The following is a 25777-nucleotide window of genomic DNA, read 5'->3' on the forward strand; positions in this document are numbered from 1 at the left end:
CACACCATTCCCTAAATAATGGTGTGTTTAGCAGCAGGTAGATGTTCCATGTGCTGCCTGGTAATTCAAGGACATACATCCAACCCAGGAGGGACAGATCAGCATCTCTTATTAGATGAGAAATCACTTTCTCAGCCTCTGTGTACTGCAGGACCTGTACCTCTCTCTCCTGGCCATCTCTACCATTGTACCTATCAATAAACTCACATTAGTGTTGCTATTTGTCACTGGTAATCACATAAAACATCATCTTCTGCTGTGACCTTGGTAACCTTAACACAGCAATTGCAGCCTGGGTTGGTTTGTGACAGATATTTTTTCTCAGAATTTGTCCCTTCTTTGCAATGCAAAAGAAAGAAGAGGAAAGGAATCTATATCTATGCATTTTTTCATATTTAGATACTTCTATATTGGTAGCACCTATAAATATGTATGGCCTTTACAAACATATTCTTCTGAAGGAATACTACAAAGGCAATAAAATCTATTATCTAGCAAAAACTGGTCAATTAATTTTATGGAAGATATTAGTATTTTGTAATTATACTCTCCACTTCTTCCACGTCAAGAGTACTGAAAGAATATTTCTGCCTAGCAGCAAACAATGAATATACATGGGCAGTGAGATCATCTCAGAACTGGTAGTTACTTTGGGTTGTTTTCTCTAGTTTTGGCCGGTGTTCACAGACTCCTTCCAGGACTGGGGCATGCTCTTGTTACAGCAAAAATGGGCAGAGTAGATGGAGTTGATTAGGTGACATAGGTACTACTGATTCCTCAGGTTTCAGCTTTTCTATTTTGGAGATTCTGAGCTGCTTTAGTGTGTGGGTCTGGGCTTCATATCAGGGGATGCTGAGCTCTCTGCACAGAGCAGAGACAAAACAATTCCTGCTCCAGCTGGGCACCAAGGACAAATGATCCAAATCTCAGCCCAGGAGCACAAACACCGTGGGCTGGAGAGAGAAAAACAAGCAGGGTAGGACTGCCTGGGCTAAAGCTGGAATGGGACAATGAACTCCAAGGTGCCAATGGAGCAGAACTGATCCCAGGGAGAGCCCCCGGGAGCGCTCGTGCATTTTGGGGCCATTTTGGTTCGTTTGGGTGCAGCCCTGGCTGGGCTCTGGTGCTGCCCAAGGTGGATCCATGAGGAGATCCTTTAATAAATCCCTGCTTTATTCTGTAACTCTGCCCAGCCTCTGTTGTAGGCAGCCTTCTCAAGGCATCACTACCTGTGCCTTTCTAATTTTACTTTTTCTTCCTCCATAACCCAAATTCCTTGTGTGTTCCAAAACCTCCATCAGTTTCAGGAGGGAGGCAAATATCCAGTGTGAGCTTCATCACACCATCCCAGGCTGCCTTACACTGTATTTTTCTCTTTTCCCAGTCCACCCCAATTCCCACCAGCTCTTCCCATGCCCCACAGATGTCTGGCAAGTTACAGCCAGCCCATTATTCCCTATATTTTGCTGCTTTTAATGGATGCAGGTGCACACACTGCTGCACTGCTTCCCCCAGGAGCCCACAGCTCTTCATCATCCTATTAAAGTGATTCCATACTTGCCATCATTTTCACATTAAGATGATCTGCTTTGACTGCACACACAGAGGTGTTCAAATTATTTGTTGTGAACAGCTGATCAAATTCAGGTCTGCTTGCTCTGCCTATTTGAAGGGTTAGAGAGCTGCTGAGTCACTGAAGTTATCCAACATATTTTCAGGTGTTTTGGGCTAGAGGAGCACCACTGCTGCTTACAGAGAGCTGATGTGACAAATGGTGGCTGAAATGCCAAGGGGCACTTTATAGAGAGCACCTTGGTGGTGGCAATGCCTGATCTACAAGAGGTTACCAGAGTTTTAATCATCATTAATTCACGTGTGCACAGAGCAGCAGCGCAACATGAACAGTCCCAGTGCTAACCAGCGGCTCTGTCGACAGAGCACTGAAGCATTAAGCAATTAAAAAAATATATTATTGTCCCTGCTGTGGCCTCAGGACCAGGGCAGTGCCTGTCCCCTGTGCTGGCACTGCTGAGGGACCTCAAATCCTCGTCCAGTTCTGGGTCCTTCACAACAAGGAGGACACGGAGGGGCTGGAGAGTGTCCAGGGAAGGGAACAGAGCTGGGGAAGGGGCTGGAGCCCCAGGAGGGGCTGAGGGAGATGGGAAGGGGATGGAGAACTCCTGAGGGGGCTGGGAAGGGGCTGGAGAACTCCTGAGGGAGCTGGGAAGGGGCTGGAGAACTCCTGAGGGAGATGGGAAGGGGCTGGGGAACTCCTGAGGGAGCTGGGGGGGCTCAGCCTGGAGAAAAGGGGGATCAGGGGGGACCTGTGGCTCTGCACAGCTCCTGCCAGGAGGGGACAGCCGGGGGGTCGGGCTCTGCTCCAGGAACAGGGACAGGAGCAGAGGGAACGGCCTCAGGCTGGGCCAGGGGAGCTCAGGGTGGGAACATAAAATTTGGGAACAATTTCTTTCTAGAAAGGGCTGCCCAGCCCTGGCCCTGCTGCCCAGGGCAGGGGTGGAATCCCCATCCCTGGAGGGATTTAAAGCCCTGTAGATGTGGTGCTTGGGACACAGTCTTGGCAGGAGGAATGGTTGGACTCAGAGACCTCAGAGGGCTTTTCCAGCCTGAGCAATTCTATTACATGAAAGGCTCTATAAATTTAAGAAGATGCCTCAAATTACATTTTTATTAGTAGTTTGTTTCCAGCAGCATCCACAATGTGATGGACCTTTTATGAACATCCAGGTGTGGATGGGTCATGAACTTTGATGAAGAAAATCCTCCTACTTTCCCAGTGGGAATCAAAGAGTAACTCTTGGCAAGCTTTGGGATGCTGATAAGGAAGTCATCAAGTGCAGTGCCAAAGGGGCTGGGCAGTTTTATCTCGACATGAGCAACCTTTGTATGGTTTCAGCAGATGACAATCTGTTGTTTCCTCTCTTAAGTCTGTTTACAACCTGGCATGAACTGTGGCCAAATTCCCAAATATTTCAAGGTAACATTTTCAGATACAAAAGTCACAGGCGACTCTGGGGTTTCATCAGCAGGATGGGGCTTCTGTTTTGTTTGTTTTCTTTTTCCTTCTTTTCTTTTTTTTGGATGGTGGGAGGGATGTTTTAAGCACTCTTTTACATCCTGAGTTCTTAGGCTCACTGAAATTCAAGGAGATGCAATCAGGGAAGCTGAGAAACACTGGGGACTCCTACACTCTGCTCTGACTGTTACTATATTAAGGCTGCATTTGTACAATTTGGGGTTTCCAGTGTGGATCAATTGGCAGCTCTGCAGTGCTTATGTCCTCTCATTTCTTGTGTGCCCACACAAACACACACCCCGCTGCTGCTGTGGGTCACAGAGATTCATTTCTACTTCACTTTTAACACCCTGAATTGCTCCTTCTTCCCCCTCCATAGTTTATATTTTTCTTTCTAATAACAAGCATTTATTTTATTTTAAATTGGAAATGGGTGATTTCAACATCCTCAGCATTTCAATCAACAGTTGATTGTCAAATCACAAACTCATTGAAGGAATGCTGCTCTGACCATCCCTGGGCTTTTATCAGCTTTGAGGTCCTTTGGTGTGAAAAATACCCACTCAGCTTTCTGCCAGATCCCAAATTTCACAGTAATTTTCTGTTTGATGATAAACTCATTATCAGCATCTGCTGAAATATAATTTGCCACCACCTGCTTCTGAACTCTCTGGCTTGGGCTGGCAATCTTGAAGTGCCACCACTTATGATGTCCTTTGTTGTTCACCTCAGCATCTGCTTCAGGAATGTGGACTGAAAATTCAGCAAAAAAAAAATTTATTCAGGAAAAATAAGGGACTAGAAGATTTCAACTGGAATATTCTTTTCCATCTTTCAGTTTTCCTTCTGTGGTAGAGGCTCTGCTTCTCCCACCCCAGTCTCACACTTTCTCTGGTCTCATTTCCCAAAAATCTACAAAGTTCCTGGCAGGGGAATGAGTTCTAGGGAATGCAGGGATGAGTTCTAGGGAAGCTCTATTGATTTATATTTATATTAAATCAATCATGCAGCAGTCATGGTCTTAATAATACATCTAAAGACTGTGACAATCTGAAAAGTACCCTCTGGAGACTCGTACTGCTTTAAGAATGATATATTACTTCTGCAGCTGAGGTGGAAATCAGCAATTAATTTCTATGGACACTTTCATTAGTGAGAAACAGATTTTAAAATGCTGGATTTTCCCCAAATCAGGTAAGGTTCTGCACACAGTGCTGAGGGTGCATTGAGTGAGGGTGGACAAGACCATCAGTACCCAAATTTACAGTGACTCAGTCATCAAACTTGATGGCCTTTTTAGGCCAAAAGTCACAGAGAGTGTGTAAGTAAAAGCAGATAAATACCTCTGAAGAACAACTCTCAAAGTTCTAACACTCATGGAATTTGTTTTAGCATTTAAAAATGACCATACAGCAGCCAACAGTAGCAAAGCCCTTTAGCATTAACCTGAATAAGGAGATTTAACAGCTTATGTCTTTCTGGTGGAGCTGTTGATTGATTATTTTGGTCCTTCAGTGCAATCATTGGGGTTTGGATGTTCCCAGAAATCATTGTGTTCATTACAGTGGCTCCAGCTGCCCTTCATTAGCCAAATATAGAAAAATAAGGCAGATACAGGTGGATCATAGAAACAGAGTCAGTTTTTCCCTTCACTTCCCATTCCTCTCCCAAGTATTTTGTAAATTCACTGTTCTGCTTGTGAGGACAACACTGGAGTCAGGAGATGATCCCTGAGCTTGGCCAGCCCAAATTAATGATTCCATTCACCTGTGAGTTCCAGGGCTCACAAAACTGCAATAAATAGCAATGTGGTGTTACCACTTTTTACACTGAGACATAGAACCAGATCCTTGTGGCAAGAAACAGAACTCAGATTTAAATCCCCGTGGTGTGCTTAAGTGAGATTATGCTGCCATTGCTCCTTATTAACCCAGGTATTGAATTTCTGTCACATCTAAACCACAAAAAGTAATTCAATTTCTCATATTTTTACTTCTGTGTAAAAATACTGGATGAATATTTAATCTTTAAATGACAGTTTACCCTGAATGCTCTTTTTTGTTGTTTTTGGGACAGCAGAGTTAATAAGAATGGTTGGGCTGTTGACATAAGTGATGTATTGAATTTTAGAAAGCAGCTGCTGCAAATTAAGGGAGAGAATTAATGACTAACATAATTAAAATATCAGGTGGTTGAGATTACTTAATGCAATAATACATGGGAACTGTTACTGTTTTCTCTAAACACCAGCAGTATTTCAGAATACACAGTGCAGTGCTCTTTTGTAGTGTTTTGGTGGGAAAAAAAATCACTTTCAAAAGTGCTGCTGTGATGTGAAAATCCAAATGTTCTCTGCTGGAATTCCAGTCATACTCCAGGGACCTTCCCTGATGAAGGCTGGACCTTCCCCTGGGAGAGGCAAGTGTTTAAAAGGGGTCTGGTCTGAAAATCACTTTATTAAAGAGCAGAAAACTGTGGGATATTGGTTAATCCAACCTGTGGGAATCACCAAACACCAGCGAGGGGAAGGAGGATTTAACACCTCTGAGTGTGACACCCAGCAGGTGAACAAAGGCACTCAAACTCCTGAAAAGGCAGGTTAAGTATTAAAAACATGCACCTGTAAAGTACCTTTGTGTTCACTGCCTGGAGTTATTTTACAAGCTGTCACAAATCCCATTATTATTGTCATTTTTTTACTGATGAAAACACTCATTTACCTATTAAGGTGAAATGTTCCACCAAAAATTGTTGAGTCAATACAGCCCCTCTGAAATTTGTGAAATTTATAAAAATATCCTTTATGTGTCTAATGATAAAAACTGAGATGACAATTAAACTCAAGCATGTGAACAATGTTTAAAATGTTAATGGAAACTGTAATGTCCATCAAAATCAAATTTAGTCTCGTCAGGTTAAGAGGACAGAGAAGCCACAAAAGTGATCAACAAATTATTCTACAAATCTCAGTGTGGATTTGGTGGATTTGTGAACCTCACCTAGCTATAAAGTGACCTTGGATGCTGCCAAATGTTGATTTTTATCAATGGAAAATGGCAGAGAATTGTTATTTAGTGACAAGATTGCATTCACTGTTATGGCTTCACGGAATGCAATTTTTTCTGCTAAAAAAAATCTTACAACATTACAGTGAAATACAAAAATGTCATCTGAAGTTGAATGACCTTCAAAAAGAAATTAAAGACCAGTAAACACTTCAGATTAAGTGTATAGATATGATTTAAACTGGGAATATTAAGGAGGTATCAGAAGAAAATACTAAATCTTCTAGAAGTTAATCACCTGAAGCCAAGAGGATTTATAATTGTTTATTAAGGACTGGAAAGAGCCAAAAAAACCTATTTGTCTCTATGATAACACAAAGCACGGCCAAAAGTGGTCCTAAAAGTACCCATGAAATCAATGTAAAAATCACTGATTCCTTCTCCAGGTGTGCAGCTGCTGCAGTAGGAGAGGAGAAGGGCTTTGAAAAGTTGTGTCCTTGGGGAGTGTGAAGCAGCAGAGCTCCTGTCCTGCACAATTTATACAATTTATATGTGCTTTTACACTTCCCCTCAGGCTTAGGGCTGCTGCCTAAATTCACTCTGAGCCTGGTTACAAAATAAAATTTAAAAACGCTCCAAACTTGGGCTTTTTCAGACCCACAGCAAAGGAATGTCATGCCAGTTTTTAAAGGTTAGTTAGTGGAAGGATTGGTGAGAGTCCACTTGTGTTCTGTTTCAAATTTGTCTCTGTTTTGGTGTTTCTCACAAAGGTCAAGCACCTGCCACAGAGTGACAAAAGAGACAAGGAAATCTGGCTGGATCTCTGTCACCCACTGCTGAAATCCACACTTGGGGAGATGTCCCAAATTCTGTGAAAATTATGAGCTGAAGTTAGAGGGGAAAAGCCACAACTATTCATGGATAAGAGAAGGGAAAGTGGATGATGACAGAAGCTGAAAATATGTGACAGGCTTAAAGTATCCAATGAAAAAAAATGTACTTTCTAACTAGCACAAACAATTATTTCATTCACATTCATTTTCATCAGTGTTTTACCCACACAAAGCTCAACCTCCTGGTAAAAGTCATACTCAGATATTCCTAAAACTCTTCTGCTGACAGTAAATTAAACTTGAATTAGAGATTACCGAATCAGACTACGTTTTTACCAACATATATAAGCAGATATAATTTCTGTAGATTCCCAACCTGACTCACCCATCCCTGGAAGTGTCCAGGCCAGGCTGGACAGGACTTGGAGCAACCTGGGATTGTGGAAGGTGTCTCTGCCATGGCAGGAGTGGAATGAGATGGATTTTAAGATCCTCCCAACCCAAACCAGTCTGGGATTTGCAGGTACTGAGCGCTGTCTTTGAGATGTTACTGCACTCGTGGTTATCGGGCTGGATGAGAAAAACCCAGATGATAATGAACCAATAAAAATGAGCAGCTGGATAACCTGACAGGGATAGTTAAGGAGCAGCCAGGCAGCTCCCACTGTGTTTTATGATTGTCAGGGCTCTGCATGGGAGCAGATAACTGATGGTTGGTATTATCAAGCAGAGTGGAGAATCTCCTGTTTTAACCTTTCATTTGTGTAACCTTCCCTGTGTGGGTGAGGTTGTGCAGATGAATTTCTTATTACTTGGAAGGGATTGTATTTGTCTCTTTTGTATCGGGGATGATCATGATTTAGCAAAGTTCTCACATAAGAGAACTGCTATAAGCTGTTCAAATGGATCTGTAATTACAAAAGGGCTGAATCCACCCTCAAGTTTTATTTCTTGGCTTCTCTGCAGGGTTGTCTGTTTTCCTACAATATTAAAAGGAAAAGAGATTTAAAGTGCAGACTTTAGAAAAAATTACCTGTTTTAAAGAGGTGGAAAAGGCAGCTATATAGAAAACATTGGTATCCAGATTTACTGGTTTGTGGTTTGGATGCGTCTGAAGGTTAAATAATGGCGCTGTGTATTTCAAAGGAAAGGAACATTTTAACTCCCAAGTGCATAACTACAGCAGGAAATAGGGCACACATCAGTTTGCCATCATTACATCCAGGGCAGGCATAAACAGCAGAAGATATTCACATATCTGATATTCCTGGTAAAATTCCTTGGAGCCTGAGTGTTTTCCAGTGCTGGACAATCAGAAAATAATTGCACAGACAAGTCCACTTGACAGCTATTAGGCCATTTATTTAGGAATGCCTGGACTAAAATGGAGTAAGGTCACCTGCATTAGTCCCAGTTCTGCTGTGCCCAAACTCGTGTAAGCACTAGTGACAGCCAGGAAAGAACACCAAAGCCACTGTCCCCAGCACCTGAGGCCTTCAGCAATCACAGTCCATCCAGTCTTAGCAAACAGATGTCCAGGAATTCCCCATCAAATCCACTTCTTGTTATCCAATGAAAAATAATTTCTCATAGGAAGAACCTCAGTTCTGAGAACAAAGCACAGGAACCTCAAGGTTTGTAAAGTTAAACTTTCACATCATTATCTCAAGACAGAAAGACCTCACCTGCCAGGACTAAAGCAGTGGTTTCCACCTTCAATCCCATTTCAATTTGGCTATTTTGTTCCACTTTTGCCAGTGCATTCCAACCACCCACAAAGTTGCCTTTGTGGGACTCCAGAGAGGATCCACGCAAAAAACTTCATTCTTAACCCAAAAAATCTTGTGTGCTCTTGATCATCATGATGGTCATAAAATCTACATCTGCCAGTGAACACACCAAATTTAACTGCAAACCAACTGTCTGCTGTCATTACTCCATATTCCAAAATGATTTCACTTTGTTACCTGCACAAAGACATCATTAATTCCTTCCCACCTCTCAAGAAAAAAATACCCCTTATTGACAAACTGCAGTTACATTTGCTATACAGAATTATATGGCATACAGGATGCTGTAAGGGTGCAAAGAGGGTGAAATTAGTAAAATATAATTCCACATGATGGAATGATTGGATGAGTTGTTTACTTCTGTTACTTAATTGAAATGATACTGACTTGGAGGTGCTCCATAATTTCAGTCACAGAGAATTAAAAGTGCACTCTTCTGTTTTATTGGAACCTTTCCTCTTATTTAGTGGTAGCTGCAGAACAAGGAAGGGCTGAAATTGCCTAAAAAAATTAGGAATATGATTATTTACCATGCAAGGGCTCTAGATTATGTTTTTCATTCTGCAGTCTTTCACCTTTTATGTGTTTCCTTCATTCCTTGACAATAAAAAATAATTAATACAGATGGCACATGGTGTTTTTACAGTAACCTGTCTGCTCATGCTTTATTTTTTCCTCAGTTTCAATGACATTTTGCTGAACGTCTTTTCCAAGAATCCTATCAAACTGGCAAAAACTGTAAATAGAAATCAAAATGTTTAAAACAGAATTGTATTTGGAAGAGCAAGCTGCAGTCTGCTACCAAGCATGTTAAGAGATGTTTATTTAGCCACAGACTGGCTAAAATAATGCAGCTGTCTCCTTTTTTTTTTAGGTATAATTTAGGTCATAGCATTAAAGCTGATGGAGCAAAGTTGTATTTTCATCAGGCACTTTGCCCAGTGTTGGTTCTTCCCTAGATGTGCTCTGCATCTTTCCTAAACCTCAATCCTGTCCTGCTGTACAATTTTACTACTCAAAAGTCAACAATAAAGCACAACTCCTGCTCCCAAAGAGGCATAAGGCCAGAAAAGCAGCAGCAAGAGGAGCAGGCTTGCAGAGGAACCCAGAACCCCTTGCATGTCACAGAAGACAGTGGCATGAGAAGTGCAGGAGCACAAAAGACACCTCAAGTCAGGCCAAAAATCAAGAAAAGAGGTGGTATCAGAGGATTTGTGAATTAAGCACCTCTCAGTGGCTAAGCCTCTCCTCTCATACATGACACACCTGGCTGTATCCTCAGGAAAAGATTTGTCCAGGTCCTTCTCCCACATCAGGGAAGAACTGGCACGCCACAGTGCTGGAGTGGTTCTGATCCCAAAACCTTTTGGTCAGGTTTAGTTCATGGAGCAAAATTGCAGCCTTAAAAAGCCAGAGAAGAAAACACTCCTGGCATTAAACTCTGGCAGCACAAAGCATCCTTAAATCTAAACAACCCAAGCAGGAAAGCAAAGGAGGGTTATTTGCTGCAGGCTTTTTCCTGAAATATATTGCTTATCAAAAGGGGAACTTTCAAAGAAAGAAATTTTGACAAAAGTTTTAATCACATTAAACAGAAGTTGTCACCCCTCAGCTTTTACTCTCATATGAGAATAGAACATAAAGAGTGTCAAAACTGTTCTGAGTTGCAAAAATATACCAATTGCATACTTTAGATACGTCTTTCAATTTTTCATTCAGAACACTTCTCCTTTGTAAGTATCTCTTTTTTGTTGCTGTTGTTTTTTTATCCTCTCTCTTCAATTTTTAAAGAAAACAGATTGACAAAGGATTAAACAACCCAACAAAGCAAAACCATTTCATTCCATCTCGACTCAAACCACCTTCCTCCATTCTCCCTGTCTCTCCCCTCAACTGGGAGCTCCTTTTGCTTCGACTTGAACTTCATTTCCGATTCTTTTCCCACCAAAAATGAGAACCCCCCCGAGCATCCATCCAGCCCCACAAACAGAAAGGCCTTGTGCAGAGAAAAAGGCATGAAGAGATGGGCTATGTAACTCTCACTACGACTACAGCCAGGCTGAGAGAAGCAGAGCCGGCGCCGAGCTCTATCGCTGCTGCCACCGCCGCGCCCGCTGCCGCAGCCGGCGCGCCGACAGCCCGAGGGGCTGCTTCCCAAACTTCCTCATGATCTCCTTGATCCTCGCCAGGTTGGTCTTGGAGATGGTGAAGTCGCACTGGGTGGCCCCCATGTCGTAGCCCACCTCGCAGGTCTTGGTGGCGGTGGTGTAGCCCTCGGCCTTGACGCCCACCACGTACTCGCCCGGGTTGAGGAGACGCCAGTAATCCCCGTCAGCTCCTGGTGGGGGAAAAAGAGATGGTTTTCAGGATTTTGGTCCTTTCATCTTGAGGAGAGTGGTGTTTATAAAGTCACAGAATCGCTGAGGTTGGAAAAGATCTCTAAGATCCTCAAGTCCAACCATCAGCTATCGCCATCACGGTGACCACATGTCCTCATGTGCCATGGCCACAGATTGTTTGAACACTTCCAAAGATGGGAACGCCACCACATCCCTGGGCAGCCTGCTCCAATTCTTTAAAACCCTTCCCATGAATAAATTTGCATCTAAACCTTTCCTGGAGCAACTTGAGTCCATTAGATGAGGACACAGAATCACACAGGAAGGAGCCCACAAGGACCATCGAGTTCAACTCCCAGCCCTGCACCAGCCCCAGGAGAAGTCCTTGGCCATGGGTAAGATGACACCACAGGTAAAACCCTCCATCCTCCCACCAGGAGGGTGTCCAAGAGGCTGCCCTCACAACAAATATCCCTCCCTGTCGCTATTGGACAGGAAATGAATACACAAAAGCTTGGTAAATTCAAAGGAAAAAAGAGGGGATTTTATTCAAACTTCTGGCATTTATAGAATTCCAAAGGTGACGGTGGATTGGAAGGTGGAATTATCACCTCTTCAACCACACTGGTCCAAAGATCAATCAATCATTTCTCTCCACCCACAGAGAATTATGTAAACTATTCCATTTTTACATGAAATTGTGTAGAAACTCTGACTCTCAAATATGTAAACATCATCAGAAGGCTAAAGAAGTTTTATGAGAACTTTAACACTTTCAAAAGAACTATAAAAGAAAACTTAACACTTTTAAAAATCAGGGCATTATTTCCTTGTCCTGCAAACCCTAGAGAAAAACACACATCAACAATATTTTCCAAATGATACAAAAAGCAAACCAGCTGTAGGTCTTTGGCAATTGGAAAGGCCTGAAGCAAAATGTGGTGATTCCCATGGGGTAGAAAAGACCTTTCCCAAACTAATCCTAATTGAGGGGTCCAGAGGAGCCCCAGTGAAATATCCACATCACACAACCCTGATCAGACTGCCAGGACACAGATTTTGGTGCTAATTGTTAGAAAAATTCTGTGAATACATAATATCAACTCACTTTGAGGTGTAAAAAAAACTCCTTTCTATTAAGCCTTACATTGGGGTTTATAACACTGATTTTCCTACAAAGTAAATTCACCAGGATGTTTAACTACCTGGTTAAATGTAAATGCACAAACCAAGCTCTTGCAATCAACTAACCTACTCATAAAAATGTATTTTAACACCTCATTGAATCGGAGTTTTTGGTTTCTTCTTTTTCCCCATGAATGATCTCATATATACCCATTTTATGTACCCATATTGCAACAAGATCGTTTTAGGACTCTTTTAAATATGATTTTAACCACTGAGTATTCTTAGCTGTAAATTGAAAAAGGGGAAAAACTATTACCTAAAATTAGTTTTGCACTCTGTCCTAGAGAAACTCCCTGTGAATGAAAGTACAAATTCAAATATGCAATTCCATGTAAAAATAGAAATGGAACATCTTCTGCATGAGGAGGGGTTGGGGTTTTTTAGCACTGATGAGACCTGACAGCCTTACTAACACCAGCCTGGGCTCACTGGCAGTGCAGAGTAGTGTAGCAAAAACTGAAGATGATTTGCATAAAGATATTATATTTGGGGAAGTGTCAGGCTGGTCAGCCTGTTAAAAGAAAAAGCGTTTTAATTTAGGGTTTGGTAAAATAAAAAATCTGTTTACAAACAGCAAGTGTTAACAAATGGCAATATTGACTATACCCTGATAGAGCAGCCTCTGAGTGTGCCAGAATTGTACCTGATCAGGTCCATTCTTAGATCTCAATATGATCAGGGTGTTTTTAAGTCAATTTGACCGCATTTGGGGTGATAATAAGGCCCAAATTTTCTGCTCCTCATGACTCGGGCATTTTTAGGAAAGGCTCTAAGAGAGGCTCTTTATTCAGTTCTCCCTCACCACTGGGACTGTTGGAAGCTGAACAAAAAACCAAACCACAAATCTGCCCAAATTCCTCCTATTTATCCCCAAGGGCTCATTTTTAGCTGTAAATAAATTGCTCTGGGCAGGCAGAGGGCTCTGCATCCCCCCGTGTGTGGCTGTGATCACATCCCTGCTCCCAGCCTGGCTTTAGCCCCAGGACTGCAAACCTGACCCACATTTTTCTGACACATTTAACAGTCACTTCATCACAACCCCACACAGGGCCAGGAATAAACCTACACATTCACACCTCACTGGGAATTTATTGCAAAGCTGGGTATTAAGCCTTCAGCAGGATGCACTTTTCCTTCTTTCCACTTAGAAGCAAGCAGACAGGAGTATTTCTGTCAGCTGCCAGTGCCCAGAATTTAATACCAGGCTAAAAGGTTGGGGTTTTTTGAAAATCAGATTAAATCCAGTTAAAAAAAAATATTTCAGAACAGATGGCAAAAAGAAACACAATTAAAACACGGATAAATTTAGTAAATAATAGGTTGGCTGAAATAATAGGTTCCAGTGGGAGCAGGCTGGAGGCAGACTGCATCCATACCCACCTACTGGGGCTGGAAGAGGATTGCCATGTCTGCTTAGACAAAATAACAATGCATTACAGGACAAAGATAGCATTGCTATGAATTTAATATGTCAGACTACTCCATAAATTTTACAGTTAAGAGAAATGTCCTTTGAGCCTGATAGGACAGTCCTTAGTCACAATTAAGTAATTGTAAAAGTGCAAAAGCAATTTTTACATTTAAAAGTACCAAACTGATCTGATTTAAATACATTATAAATATATTTCTAATGCTTTTTTGCCAACAAAAGACTCTCCAGGAAACCTGGCCATAGTGCTGCATACCCAAAGCATGTAACAACTTAAACTCAACTTTTCTGTATAGACTTGGCAGCCAGGAGTGAGGTTTCAGAGTTGTAATACCAGAATTATGCTTAGCTTGGACTAATTAAAAAAAAATTACTATATAAATATATTTAATATATTAACTATTAATAAATGCTACTTCAAAATCCTTTGCTTTTGGTACACAAAGTATACTGAAATCACTGCAAACTTACAAAGATATTAATAAAAATTTCTCTGGACACTGTGTGAAATTAAATTAATTACACTTTGGTTCAAAAACCACACAGAAGCATCTGTCTTTGAAGTCTGGCTGTGACACAGAAGTGTTTCACCAGGAAGAAACTGCACATTTAATATTTACTTTATCGTTTCCCAAATTACAGGAAGCAACCCCCAAATCTGCCTTGGCACCATGGAGGGGGAAAAGTGCATTTGTTCACCCAACCAAACTCTTTTTCTAGAAGTTTTCTCACTGAGTCCAGCCCAAATCTGACTGTAACAACATGGAATCACTCAGACTTAATCAATAGTTACATCTGCATTGAGGGAAAATGCTGGAATAATTCCCCACAAAGCTCTTGCTCTTGGAATCAATGCCTTCAATTAGCCCATTAATGGTGTCAGCTGAATGCCAGCATCCCTCTCCTTCCATCAGGAATATTGTATCCAGGAGAAAGCCAAACCAAGCTGCTTTTATTTCAGCCCACAGGAAGAAGCAAAGGAATTTTCTCAAATCTTTAAATGTTATTACAGGGCTTTTACAGGCAACTTCTGTCTGGCTCTACGGGGCAGCTGACGACATTAATGCAGCAGTGAAACAGCAGAGCTCAGCTCACTTGAAACAAAACTTTTGTGAATAGAGATATTGGCCATAATTCTCCTGCCTGGCCTATTTTTATATCAAGGCAACTCAGAGGTTTAAATGGGCACATTTTTCATTTTAAAAGGTATAAATGAAAGAAGACTGCTGACAATTTGCCTTCTTTCTCTGGAGTTATACATGTCATTTTAGCTTTTTGGCTCCAGCATAAATCCTCTAGTTTCAGGGACTAATGAGATGTGTATTGTTATCTGGATAATATGGAACAAGATAGAATTTTATGTTCCCATCTCCACAGTTATTCCAGAGTGTGAGCTTAAATGTCTCATTAAAAAGAAAAATTAAAGGGAACAAAATAAGTAATTTTATTTTTACTAACAAGTGCAGATGGCCCTGAGCCATAGAGGCTCAGCAATAAGTCAAGTTGTAAATAGCTGCAAGATTCCCTGAGTGTTACAAGGTGGATTTTGGGATCTTGCACATTTATTGCACTTTATTTTTTTTTTTTCACATGACAATCCAGAGTACAGAGAGCTGGAGATTAATCACATATTGCATTAACTCAGAGCAATACATTAATTTTGTTAACAGAGCAATACAACCCACAATTTATGGCAGACTTTCAGCACTGCCAAGGCTTCCAAGACAAGAAAAAACAGCTGATTACTTTAATTCCCACTGTCATTTCCCAGTGGTTCCATTTTGAAATATTTAAGGCAGAATGATTATTGCCTAATTAAGTATCTGTCATTCAATGCTTTCTTTTACAATGGAGACACGGTAGCACTAAATTAATCATAAACTAAGTTAGATATTCCAAGATTCAATGTTGGCTCAGATCACCTCTTGTGGCAAACATTAAAGATTTGGAAGTCACAAAGCTCTATTATATTCCGTGGCCTGAAATCAGTTTATGTGTCCAAATCTGCCACTCTACCTCAGTGGCAAAGCACATGGAAGTGGCAGCAAATAAAGCACAGAAAACACCAGTAAAGAGATAAAAATACATAAAATTAACATTCAAAACACATGTGGATGTGGTACTTAGGAACATGGCTCAGTGGGTTTGTTTTTAAACCACAAATCTGTTCTTTTGCACTGATGTTTTGCATTTTTATTGTGGGTTTTTTTTTTTTTTACCTGTGCGAATGTCATGGTTAACACCTTCCACTGAAATTACAGCATTTGGGATTCCCTTTCCATGCACATCTTTCACAATGCCTTTGATGCCACGATGGACCTGGGAAAAGAATAAAAAAAGCAAGTAAATATTGCACAGCAAAGAACAGTAGTATTCCTAGGAACTTACAATGAATCTTTAATTCCATAAGTGAATTCTAATTTTATATTCCTACTTTATGGCTCACAGCATTGTGGAATATCATTATTAACCCTGTAGCAGCCTTTCAGGCATTAACTTGTGAATCAGTTTGGGAATTTTGTTAGGATTCCCAAGGCACCAAATACAAGGTACAAGTACACAGAACAGATGAAGCAACAGACACAATATTGGGGTCTTTTTCTAGCAGCCCTTTCTGGCAACCTCAGCACCCACATCAAATTTTCAGAAGCTTCATTACTTTATTCCCTGAAGTCAAACCAGACTGGCTGAAGTGAATGTCTATCAAAAATAATCACATAATTAGTCATACAAAAAAACAAATAGGTGTTGGAACCCTAGTTGCTAAGAAGTTTAGACTTTGTACTATCAGACACTGACCCCCAAAAACCACTACATTTAACCTAAAATTATTTAAAAACTTCAAAAATTGAATAATAAAATTAAAATTGTAAGTGTGTAGTTTAAATAAAAGTGTATAATATCACAAAATAGAAAACAAAGTTTTAGAATATAATAATATATATAAAATAAAAAAAGTTTTAAAACAGAAATATCCTTCTTCTTTACCTTCTTTTCACCTTCTTCTTCATAAATTTAAGTAGTATTATATCATTAAATAAAAAAGTCCACATTACAAAACCCAAGTAATTGAGTTAAAAATAAAAATAATGTAAGTATAATTTCTTATTTGAAAATTTATCCTTAAAAAACCATAAAAATACAACTCCATTTTTTAGTTGATCAATAAAATACTCTAAAACTCACAACTTACAAAACTGTCATATAAATAAAAACTAATAAACAGTTAAATCCAAACAAAAAATACCAGGTGAATACCTGCTCCATAAAAACAATCAGGGACTCGCGGTTGTTTTCCCACTCCTCTGGCAGCTCGCTCTCGTGGGGATATTTGTCACAGCCAACATAGATGGAGAGCTCAAAGCAGTTTGTGTGCAGGTAGCTGAAGTCATTGATGCCTGTCAATATTGGGGAAAAAGGGAACAACTTCATGGCCTTTTTAATCTATTGATCAGACCTCAGTTTTTATGCAAATTAATGGAACTTCTATAAACACAAGTTGGGTATTCATCCAGCTGGCTTAGCCCACAGATTTGGAAGGGCAAAAAGGTTTTAGAAATGCAAAAGGCTCTCTAACAAGGCACCAGAGTGCTCAAGGCCAGGTTGGGCAGGTGTCCTGGGTTGGAAGATGTGGCAGGGGCAGGAGGTGTGTGTTCTGTTGCCATCTGTCAGATGGCTGGGGCAGTTCTCTCTGTTCATTGGGCAGTTTTCTTTATCTCTTCCACAACAAATCCTCCCTCCAGGAGATATCTGCTGTTCATGGTCCATTAATTATTAATTATCTTCTGTTCATGGCCACTGAGCGTCCCTTCATGGCTGAGAAAATTCCATCATCCCATGGGGAGATGCTCTGCCCAGGGGAGGAGCCAAGCATTCCTACCTGGATACAATCTGACCTGGGAACAGCACAGCAGCCTTTGCCCCCTGCATTCCCAGGGGAGCAGCTTTCTTCCCACTTCATTTCCAGAGGAGCAGCTTTCTTCCCACTGCATTCCCAGAGGAGCAGCTTTCTTCCCCACTGCATTCCCAGAGGAGTCCAGGCCCATCTCCTCCAGCCCTGGAGCTCCAGAGGAAAACTCCCCCCTTGTGCAGGATCCTGCTCCAGCAGAAGCACAGCTGGCACTGCAGGAGGGCTGAGCCACCCTGGGATGGGACTGCTGCCACCTCCCTGACCCACAGGGGGACAGGGCTGCTCTGACTCTGGCAGGATTGTTTTGTATCGCTGCATTTTTTATTTTATTTTTATTTTCTTCCCTACTAAAGAACATTTATTCCTATTTATTCCTATTCCTATTTATTCCTATTCCTATTCCTATTTATTCCTATTACTATATCTTTGCCTGAGCACCCCTCAAAATTATAATAATTCAGAGGGAGGGAGTTTCCATTTTCCATTTCAGGGGAGGCTCCTGCTTTCCTTAGCAGACCCCTGGCTTTTCAAACCAAGACAACAGGGCTTGTAGCAATCTGGGATAGTGAAAAGTTGCTCCAAGTAGGGGTGGAACTCGATGGGCTTTAAGGTCCCTTCCAACCCAAACCTTCTGGGATTCTATTGATGGAGAAGATGGGGACACAACCAGCAGAAATGTCTCTCTCTACAAGAAAACAATGTGCTTTTTTAAGAAAGCACTAAGCATTCCTAATCCTGGACATTGCCCATGGAGCAGCTGTCCCTTATGAGTGCCCTGGGTGGAAATGGAATTGTCTGTGTTGGGTGGCAGGGAGGTGCAGCTGTTTACCCAATTCACAGAATTCCCATCTGATAGAACCCTGAATGCCAGGACACAGAGCTGTGCTCACAGGGGTTGTTATGTAAAAGAGATTTATCAGAACAGTTGGTGAAATAGTTCCTCAGTCTGTTTTCCTCCCTGAGCAATCTAGCAGATAGAAAAGCCAGAAAAATCAAGGCAGTAATAATTATTTTATGTTACATATGGTGTCTGTAGTTTGTAAGAAATGAAAGAGTCTTTTCTCCCTATCACAGTGCTGCAGAAGACTGGGATCTGCACTGTTGCTCTGCAATTGGGATTTCCATCAGAAATATGTCCTAATCAAGCCCCAGGAACCTCAGTGCCTCCACTTTCTGAGGAGCTGCAGTTTAATTCTGCATTACTGAGGCCACTGTAACCTTTGCAAAGGTCTGGGGCACTAAGGAGGGCTGTCTTTACATACAGAGCTCAAACATTTCCATTCTCAAGGTTTCTCCTCCTGTTTCTCACCATTATTTTTCCTCCTTATTAGTTCTCCACTCTCACACAGATAATAAGATACAGAACATGAACACCAAAGGAAGAAATTCTGTGAGCTTCATTTCTTGTTCCACCTGCACTTCTCATAGGAAAATATTTTAAAATATGTTTGTTAATGATCATTAATTGTTATGTTTTAAATAGCAAAGATCAGGAGAAGTTGCATTCACCGAGTGCCTCTTACCAAGAAGAGTTAACCCAAAATCCCTGCTCCTGTCCAATTAGCACAGAGCAGTAGTCAAGTATTTAATGAGCCCTCAGTGCCTTCTGGAAGCAGAGCAGGAGGATTATATAATACAGATGTTAAACTTTTCACTTTTGTTGATGGGGAAAACCTAAACATCAGCCAGTGGCATATGCTACTCTACATAAATGTGCTTCCCCTCCACTTGAGAAACAGCCACAATTATTTTCCCCTCACATACTGTATAACATTCTGATTAATCTGCTGTGAAATGTTTTGCCATACACACTAATTGCTCAGTTTTAATACATGTATTTAAGAAATGGCTTTGTGTTGCCAAGAGCGACTCTGAGTGCCTGAACATGCAAATCCAGCCTCCAAAACACAGGATATAAAATTAAATCAATCCCTTTTTTCCTCTGTGCAGTTCATCCAGTGCAGAAATTTTATATGTAAAATTGCTGAAGAACTTGCATTTTCTGAAATATCATGGCTGGGTTTTAAAGGCATGAGGAGGTGCTGGGTATCTGTGGTACACGTGCTTCTCTAAGGACTGACATGAAATTAGAAAAATCCCATTTAAATTATCCCATGGCATAAGCAGTGAGAAGTTTCTGTGCAGGACCACTGCAAGGAAGCAGATGGATGAGGAGAGAGGGGACAGGCAGTTTCAATGAGGAGATGCCACTCACACAAAAGGATGGGTGGGAGAGCTTCTGCAAGCACTTTTTTGGAGGTCTTACCATAATGTAACAGAGCAGGATATAAATCGTAATTACAACATCATCAAGAAATAAAGAAATCAGATGAAACAAATCCAAAATGTAATTGGTCCTAAGAAATCAGGGTAATATTCAGCATCCATATTGTCCATCTTTACTTAATGGAACTCATTGTGACAGCTGTTAGTTACAAGGCCAAAGTCATATTTTCTGGATTGACTCATAATGATGTTTCTGTAGCACTCATGAAAATTAAATTCATAAATTAGATAATTAAGTGGCCAAGTTAGCTCTCAGAGCATGCTTTAGAATCAGCAGAAATGCATGGGAATGTACTGTCAGACCTAAGAGTTCAAGGTTTCCCCCCCAGATTCACCCAACACTTTTTAACCTGCTGAAAAAAAAAATATTTGAAAAGCTAATTCTCAACTGTAGTCTTTAAAGGCTGGCCAGCACTAACTCCACATGGGCCAATATAAAAGCCATAAAAGCCATGTCCAAAATCCTGAAATGTTTATGCAGTGGAAGTACCTGCAAGTTCCAAACATGAGCCAGGTTCAGCTAAACGTGGATTTCAGAGTCACTGGCCTGCATCTGTTTGCCATTAGTGCTGTTCCTGTTGTCAGCCCACTGGTGGCAGATGCCTGTCTCACTTCCTAATTTCAGGGAATATGTTGTTTGACTGATGCACTTAGAAACACATGAGGATTTTGAGCAAAGGCAAACATGCCTAATGCTGTTAAAAATGGGCTTCTAATTGGGCTTTCCTGGAATTTGAGGTTTTTGGCCACACCATAGGCTATGGCTTCCACTCTGTGCTCCTTAACAGGGTGACAGGCTTGGGTGTGGGGAGATTGATCCAGGCTGTGATTTATCCTGGCAGCAGGAATGCCTGTGGAGCCCATGCAAAATTTAAGTGTACGGACATCTAGGTGTTCTAGAAATAGGAGAGTAGCAGGCAAACAGTAGCTTTTTATGGCATTTCATTGCAACTCCCAGCAAATGTGAGTGAGAGCTGATCTGAGGCTTAGTTCAGTCAGCAGGAGGCTGAAATCAGTATTTCCTTATCTGAGAGCCACTGGAATAATTCCCTGAAGCCCCTGCTTCAGCTCTGACACTGGTTGTGATGCTTGGCAGCAGTTTTCTTCTTGTCACCTTGTGTGGGGGTTTAGACTGGGCTGGTTTCTTCCTGACAAACTGTCTTGAGTGCACAGAGTTCTTAAAGCTAATATACTGCATGTGCATTTTTGGAAAAATTGGCTGCAAAAGAAGTAGTCACCAGGTATTAATAACAGTAATGACATCTGAAAATATTCCTCTTAGAACGCACATTTCACCACCCCTGCTGCTGCAATGTACACCGGGCAGTGCTGGCTTTACCCTAATTAGCAAGGTAACGCTAATTGGAGCTTCTACCACTTACTTCCAGCCACAGTGTGCCACGAGGCTCCATTGACAGTGCCATCCTCCTTCTGGAAGTCCTCAGTGTGGCAGGCTCTCCTCCTGGCATCCGTCATCAGGCGGTGCGTGGAGGCGTAGGAGTAGGCCAGCCAGCGGAACACGTGGTCGTCCGGGGTGGGCGTGTAATCCTGGGTTTTCCACATGGATCTCACCATGTCATAGGGATAGGCCACCACCAGCTCTCCCCCCTGCAAGTTGCCACCCAGCACAAAAGGGATTTTTTCCATCCAGGCGATGATTGCCCGCGTCTCCACCGCCACCTGGGAGAAAAAGTCACAGCGGCTCTGGTTCAGCCTGGAAGTCTGATTGTGCTGTTTCAAAAAGAGAGCTCAGGAGTTCCTGAGCGTGAGGGGCCAGCAGAAGGGATGTGGGCAAGGAGAAGGCCTTCTTTAAATTATGGTGCTTATCAGCCATCCTTGGGAGGTCACAGATATCCCTTAAGAGCTAACAAAACCTTCACATCAGCAGTGTAAGGAACAGGAACATCTGTGTTGAGTGAGGCCAAGAGCAGGAACAGACAGAGGTGTCAGATGGTGACATTGCTCCCTCTATTTGTTTCCAAAATAAGGGATTGTAAATATAGAAATAATGGCCATAAATTAAAACACAGGAAGTTTCACCTCAAGAGGAGGATGAACTTTTCCATGAGGCTAGCAGAGTGCTGGAACAGCTGCACAGGGAGATCATGGAGTCTCTCTCTCTGGAAACATTCCAAACCCACCTGGATGTGCTCCTGTGTCACCTGCACCAGGTGACCCTGCCTTCCATTGATCTCCAGAGGCCCCTTTAAACTGTAACTATTTCATGATTGTGTGATTCTAAAGTAGTAAAAACTGCCACAGTGAAGCTGCTATAAATAGCTGCCATTATATTTAAAAGGTCAGGTCAAAATAAGTTACATTTCTGGAGCTACAATCCAATAAACAACTTTAACATAAGCCACAGCATGGGATTTGCATATACCGGATCTGTTGCTGTGTTGCTGTGTTTTTTGAGATAAGAATATATTTCAAGTAAGAGAATAAAATCTGTGAGTGAGTTTTCAAAGAGCTCATCTATATCACAAAACTTGGGAGAAGCCTGATCCACACAGCTATGCTCATGCTGTGCTTCTCCTCGTCTACCTTGCTACCTAAAAGTTGGGGTTTGAGTCATTCAAGTTCTTACTGATGGGAAAGAAAATCCTCTAGGATACAGTTTCTTCCTCAAGATCTGCCTCTAAATCCTGGGAGAAAATGGTGCTTTTGTGGTGCATTTTTATTTCCAGTGACATAAAGGGAATTATTGACTTAGATCAGGTGTGGAACTTCACTCCCAGGTTATTAATTTCTGCAGAAATGTAAATCTCACTCTCTCAGCACATCCCAGCCCTTGTGTCCCCTCTCCTGGCCTTACTCACAGTGGCATTTTCAGACAGGTACCAGTCAGGGATTGGGATGTGATGGTTTGGAACTTTTCTTTTACTCTTCTTCTGATCTTCTGACTCCCAGAGCAGAGAGTTTAAGTCAGGGAAGTTATTGTTGATGTCAATGCCGTCCTGAGTCCATCGTCCCAGAGACCAACCCCCCAGTTCTGAACCCTTAGATAAAAAAAAAAAAGAAATAGAAAAAGCAAGGAAAAAAATATTAATGTTCATTCGGAATACAGAAACCTGTGAGCCCCCTGCAGAATGTTTGGGAATGTGCCAGAGGTAATTCTACACAGAGAAATGGAAAATTAATTATTTAATTAACTGAATTAAATCATTGGCACTTTTTTAAAAATTTTGAATGGAATGTTGAATGAGGTGAAGGAAAACCCATGAAAATTTACTTGAGGTTAGCCAAAATATATCTCTCAATGGAGACAGCAGACATTTCCTCCCATGACTATGATTTTGACTTTCCTGTTCAGGTCTTCTGCAGACTGCTCTGGAAGATTTTCCAGTGCATTTGACCAGCCCCTACAACTTTTCCTGGTGTCTGTCTTCATCCAGACTGAATTATTACGATGCCCATCACATTATGCTCTTCTTAAAGGCATACTATTAAATTTCAGCTGCAGAGGAATGCAAATTTTCACATGAGGAACAGATTGCATGGATTTTCCATTTTCCATAATGGTGTTCCCATGGTTCCCTACACCCCAGAATGGTTTGTTCTGGCAATCTTTGAGACCCTCCTTTCATGTACATTTTCCTGTTAGCCCACATCACACCAAATACTGCTTCTTTCAGCTTTCTCCCAAGATAGTTTGTGTTTACTTTGACGCGCCCATCTTTTCATTTTTAAATTTCGATCACTCGTAAAACGTGATCTTTGAAGAAAATGAAGACAAGAGGAGCACTTTTGATTCATCTACTGGAAAGAAGATGTGTTCATAATCCTAATTACCGCTTTGTAGGCCTTGTCATATCCATCAGGGTTCACTGAGGGCAGCAGGTGGATTCTGGTGTCCTGGATGAGGTGTACAATGCGTGGATTCCCAGCCAGGTATTCCTGGCACATGAACTGCATCAGCAGAAGGATTAGCTCTCGTCCAAGCACTTCATTCCCATGAGCTCCTGCAATGTAGTGGAATTCTGGCTCCCCTGTGGAAAAAAAAATCCAAAAACACAGAGCAGAGTTGTAGTCAGAGCAGCAACTCAAATCTCTATCAAATGGCATCGATGTCAATCAGCAACGTTTCACTTAAGGGGTGTTGGAGAAATGTCTCAGCTGCACAGATGAGTGGTGAAAATGTCACTTTAGGGAAATAAATTGCTTTCTGTTGCTATTTTAGAACAGGCTTATGTATTAGTGATATCCAAAGCCACTGTGTAAAACCTCTAAAATCCATATTTGATTAAGCATATCTTATTATACTCACATATTCAACATGTTAGAGGTAGATTTTAAAAGTTTTGATGGTCTAAAAGTCACATGAAAAATAATTTGCTAGAAGAGAATTTTCCTAACAACCAATCTAAACACATTATCAGGGTATTCATGGGTAGAGCAAAGCACAAAATTCCTTTATTCCAACAACTGTCCCAGGCATTATCACAGTGAGAAGGACCAAAGAATGAATTACTTTCTATGCTGAAGAATTATATCATTGTAGGAAATTGAACTCCAGACCTCATGAGTGAAAAATTATTTGGAGATTTGACCTGTCCCTGCTTGCAATGCATTAAGGTAAATTTCTATCCAAAACTACATCAATCCCATGACTAAAATCCATTCCCCAGTATTAAAGTTCACTTTTATTTTATTACTGTGAAGAATGATCATTAAAGAATTTGATCCCACATTCAAAATGTCCTCTATTTTTGCTCACCCTCCCCTTCCCAATTTAGAAATACAGCGCTGAGGTTCTTCCCACATACATTTGAAATCTTTGCTGCTATGAATATAATTCCATCAGTGATAATTAGTGCAGATACAGAGAAAGAGGAGGGGGGGAAAAGCCAAATCCCAACACCCCTTCAACAGATTTAGTTAAGATTAAAATCCTAACCAACTTCGTGTTCTCCTGGGTTGTCAGAAATCTCGACTGCATACAGCTTCAGTCCTTGGTTGCTTTTTCCAATATTATAAATTCTTGTAATATTTGGGCACATTTTATTCACAGTTTTCATCAGCTGCCAACAAAAAAAAAAAAAAAAAAAAAAAAAAAAAAAGAGAGAAAAAAAAAGAACATATTTAGACAATGAAGCATCAAAATAGATCCACAATAAGTTGGTTCGTTCTAAATTTGATGTGGCACAAACTCTTCATTTGCTTCTCTGATTACCTCTTAGTTGTAATAACTTTATGTTTAGTTCATGAATTTATAGCTCTGCTATCTCCTTTTTAAAACATTATGCCATGGAGAGTAATTAAAATAATGGAGAGTGATTAAAACAACCACACTCTGTGAGGTACTATAGATAAGGTGACCCAGGGTGTCAGTGCACAGAAATGCATTTATTTTGCAGGCTGCCACATTTCAATAGAAATATGAAATTTTTTTTCCCTCTGCCAGCAAGTAGAGATATTGCATTAAAAGCAGTTCTATTTTAGCTAAAGGCTAAAACCCTACTGTATAAATAATGTTACTGACTCAGAGCTGTGTTTACTAATTTCTCTCCTCACACCTTCTTCAAATTGAAGCCAACTGAGCTGGCTGATGTTTCCCTGCATCCATGCAGCAGAAATAAGGAATATGAGCGTGTTGCCTCAGAGCTGTCTCTGAAACTTCCACGTGCAGAAGCTTTCCTGATGTGCCTGGCATTCCAGTGCTCACAGGATACCAGGAACATCAATTTAGAAAAGTGGTTGAAAGTATGGAAATGCTCATTAATAGCGAGAAAAATGTCCAGAACCAAGTTCAAAGTATGTTACATTCAGTGGAAATATTTGTATTGGCCTCAGCCAACTCTCCATCATCTCTTTAATTGCAAACATGTGATTATTTTCTGATTCAAAGAACGTTTATTGCATTAGAGCCTTTTTAGTAACATTTACTGTGACTCTTGGTGACATGCAATGCAATGGAGTTAATGGAAATACAATGCTGAAATTTAACATATTTCATATTTGAT

General features: G+C 41.1%; 1 protein-coding gene across 1 annotated transcript in view; it reads right to left on the reverse strand.

Moving 5' to 3' along the window:
* Nucleotides 1-8213: 8213 nt before the first annotated feature.
* The window catches only part of CPXM2 (carboxypeptidase X, M14 family member 2), a 71316-nt gene continuing 53752 nt past the window's right edge, over nt 8214-25777 (reverse strand). Inside the window, exons 7-13 of the mRNA XM_030276587.4 lie at nt 24712-24835; nt 23607-23803; nt 22634-22813; nt 21197-21494; nt 16877-17016; nt 15838-15937; nt 8214-11000 (exon numbers count right to left, since the gene is read on the reverse strand). Of these exons, the coding sequence (XP_030132447.4) occupies nt 10750-11000; nt 15838-15937; nt 16877-17016; nt 21197-21494; nt 22634-22813; nt 23607-23803; nt 24712-24835 (1290 nt within the window). The 3' untranslated portion in view covers nt 8214-10749. The remainder of the gene's footprint in view (nt 11001-15837; nt 15938-16876; nt 17017-21196; nt 21495-22633; nt 22814-23606; nt 23804-24711; nt 24836-25777) is intronic.

This window comes from Taeniopygia guttata, chromosome 6 (genome assembly GCF_048771995.1).
Source record: "Taeniopygia guttata chromosome 6, bTaeGut7.mat, whole genome shotgun sequence".
Lineage (NCBI taxonomy): Eukaryota > Metazoa > Chordata > Aves > Passeriformes > Estrildidae > Taeniopygia > Taeniopygia guttata.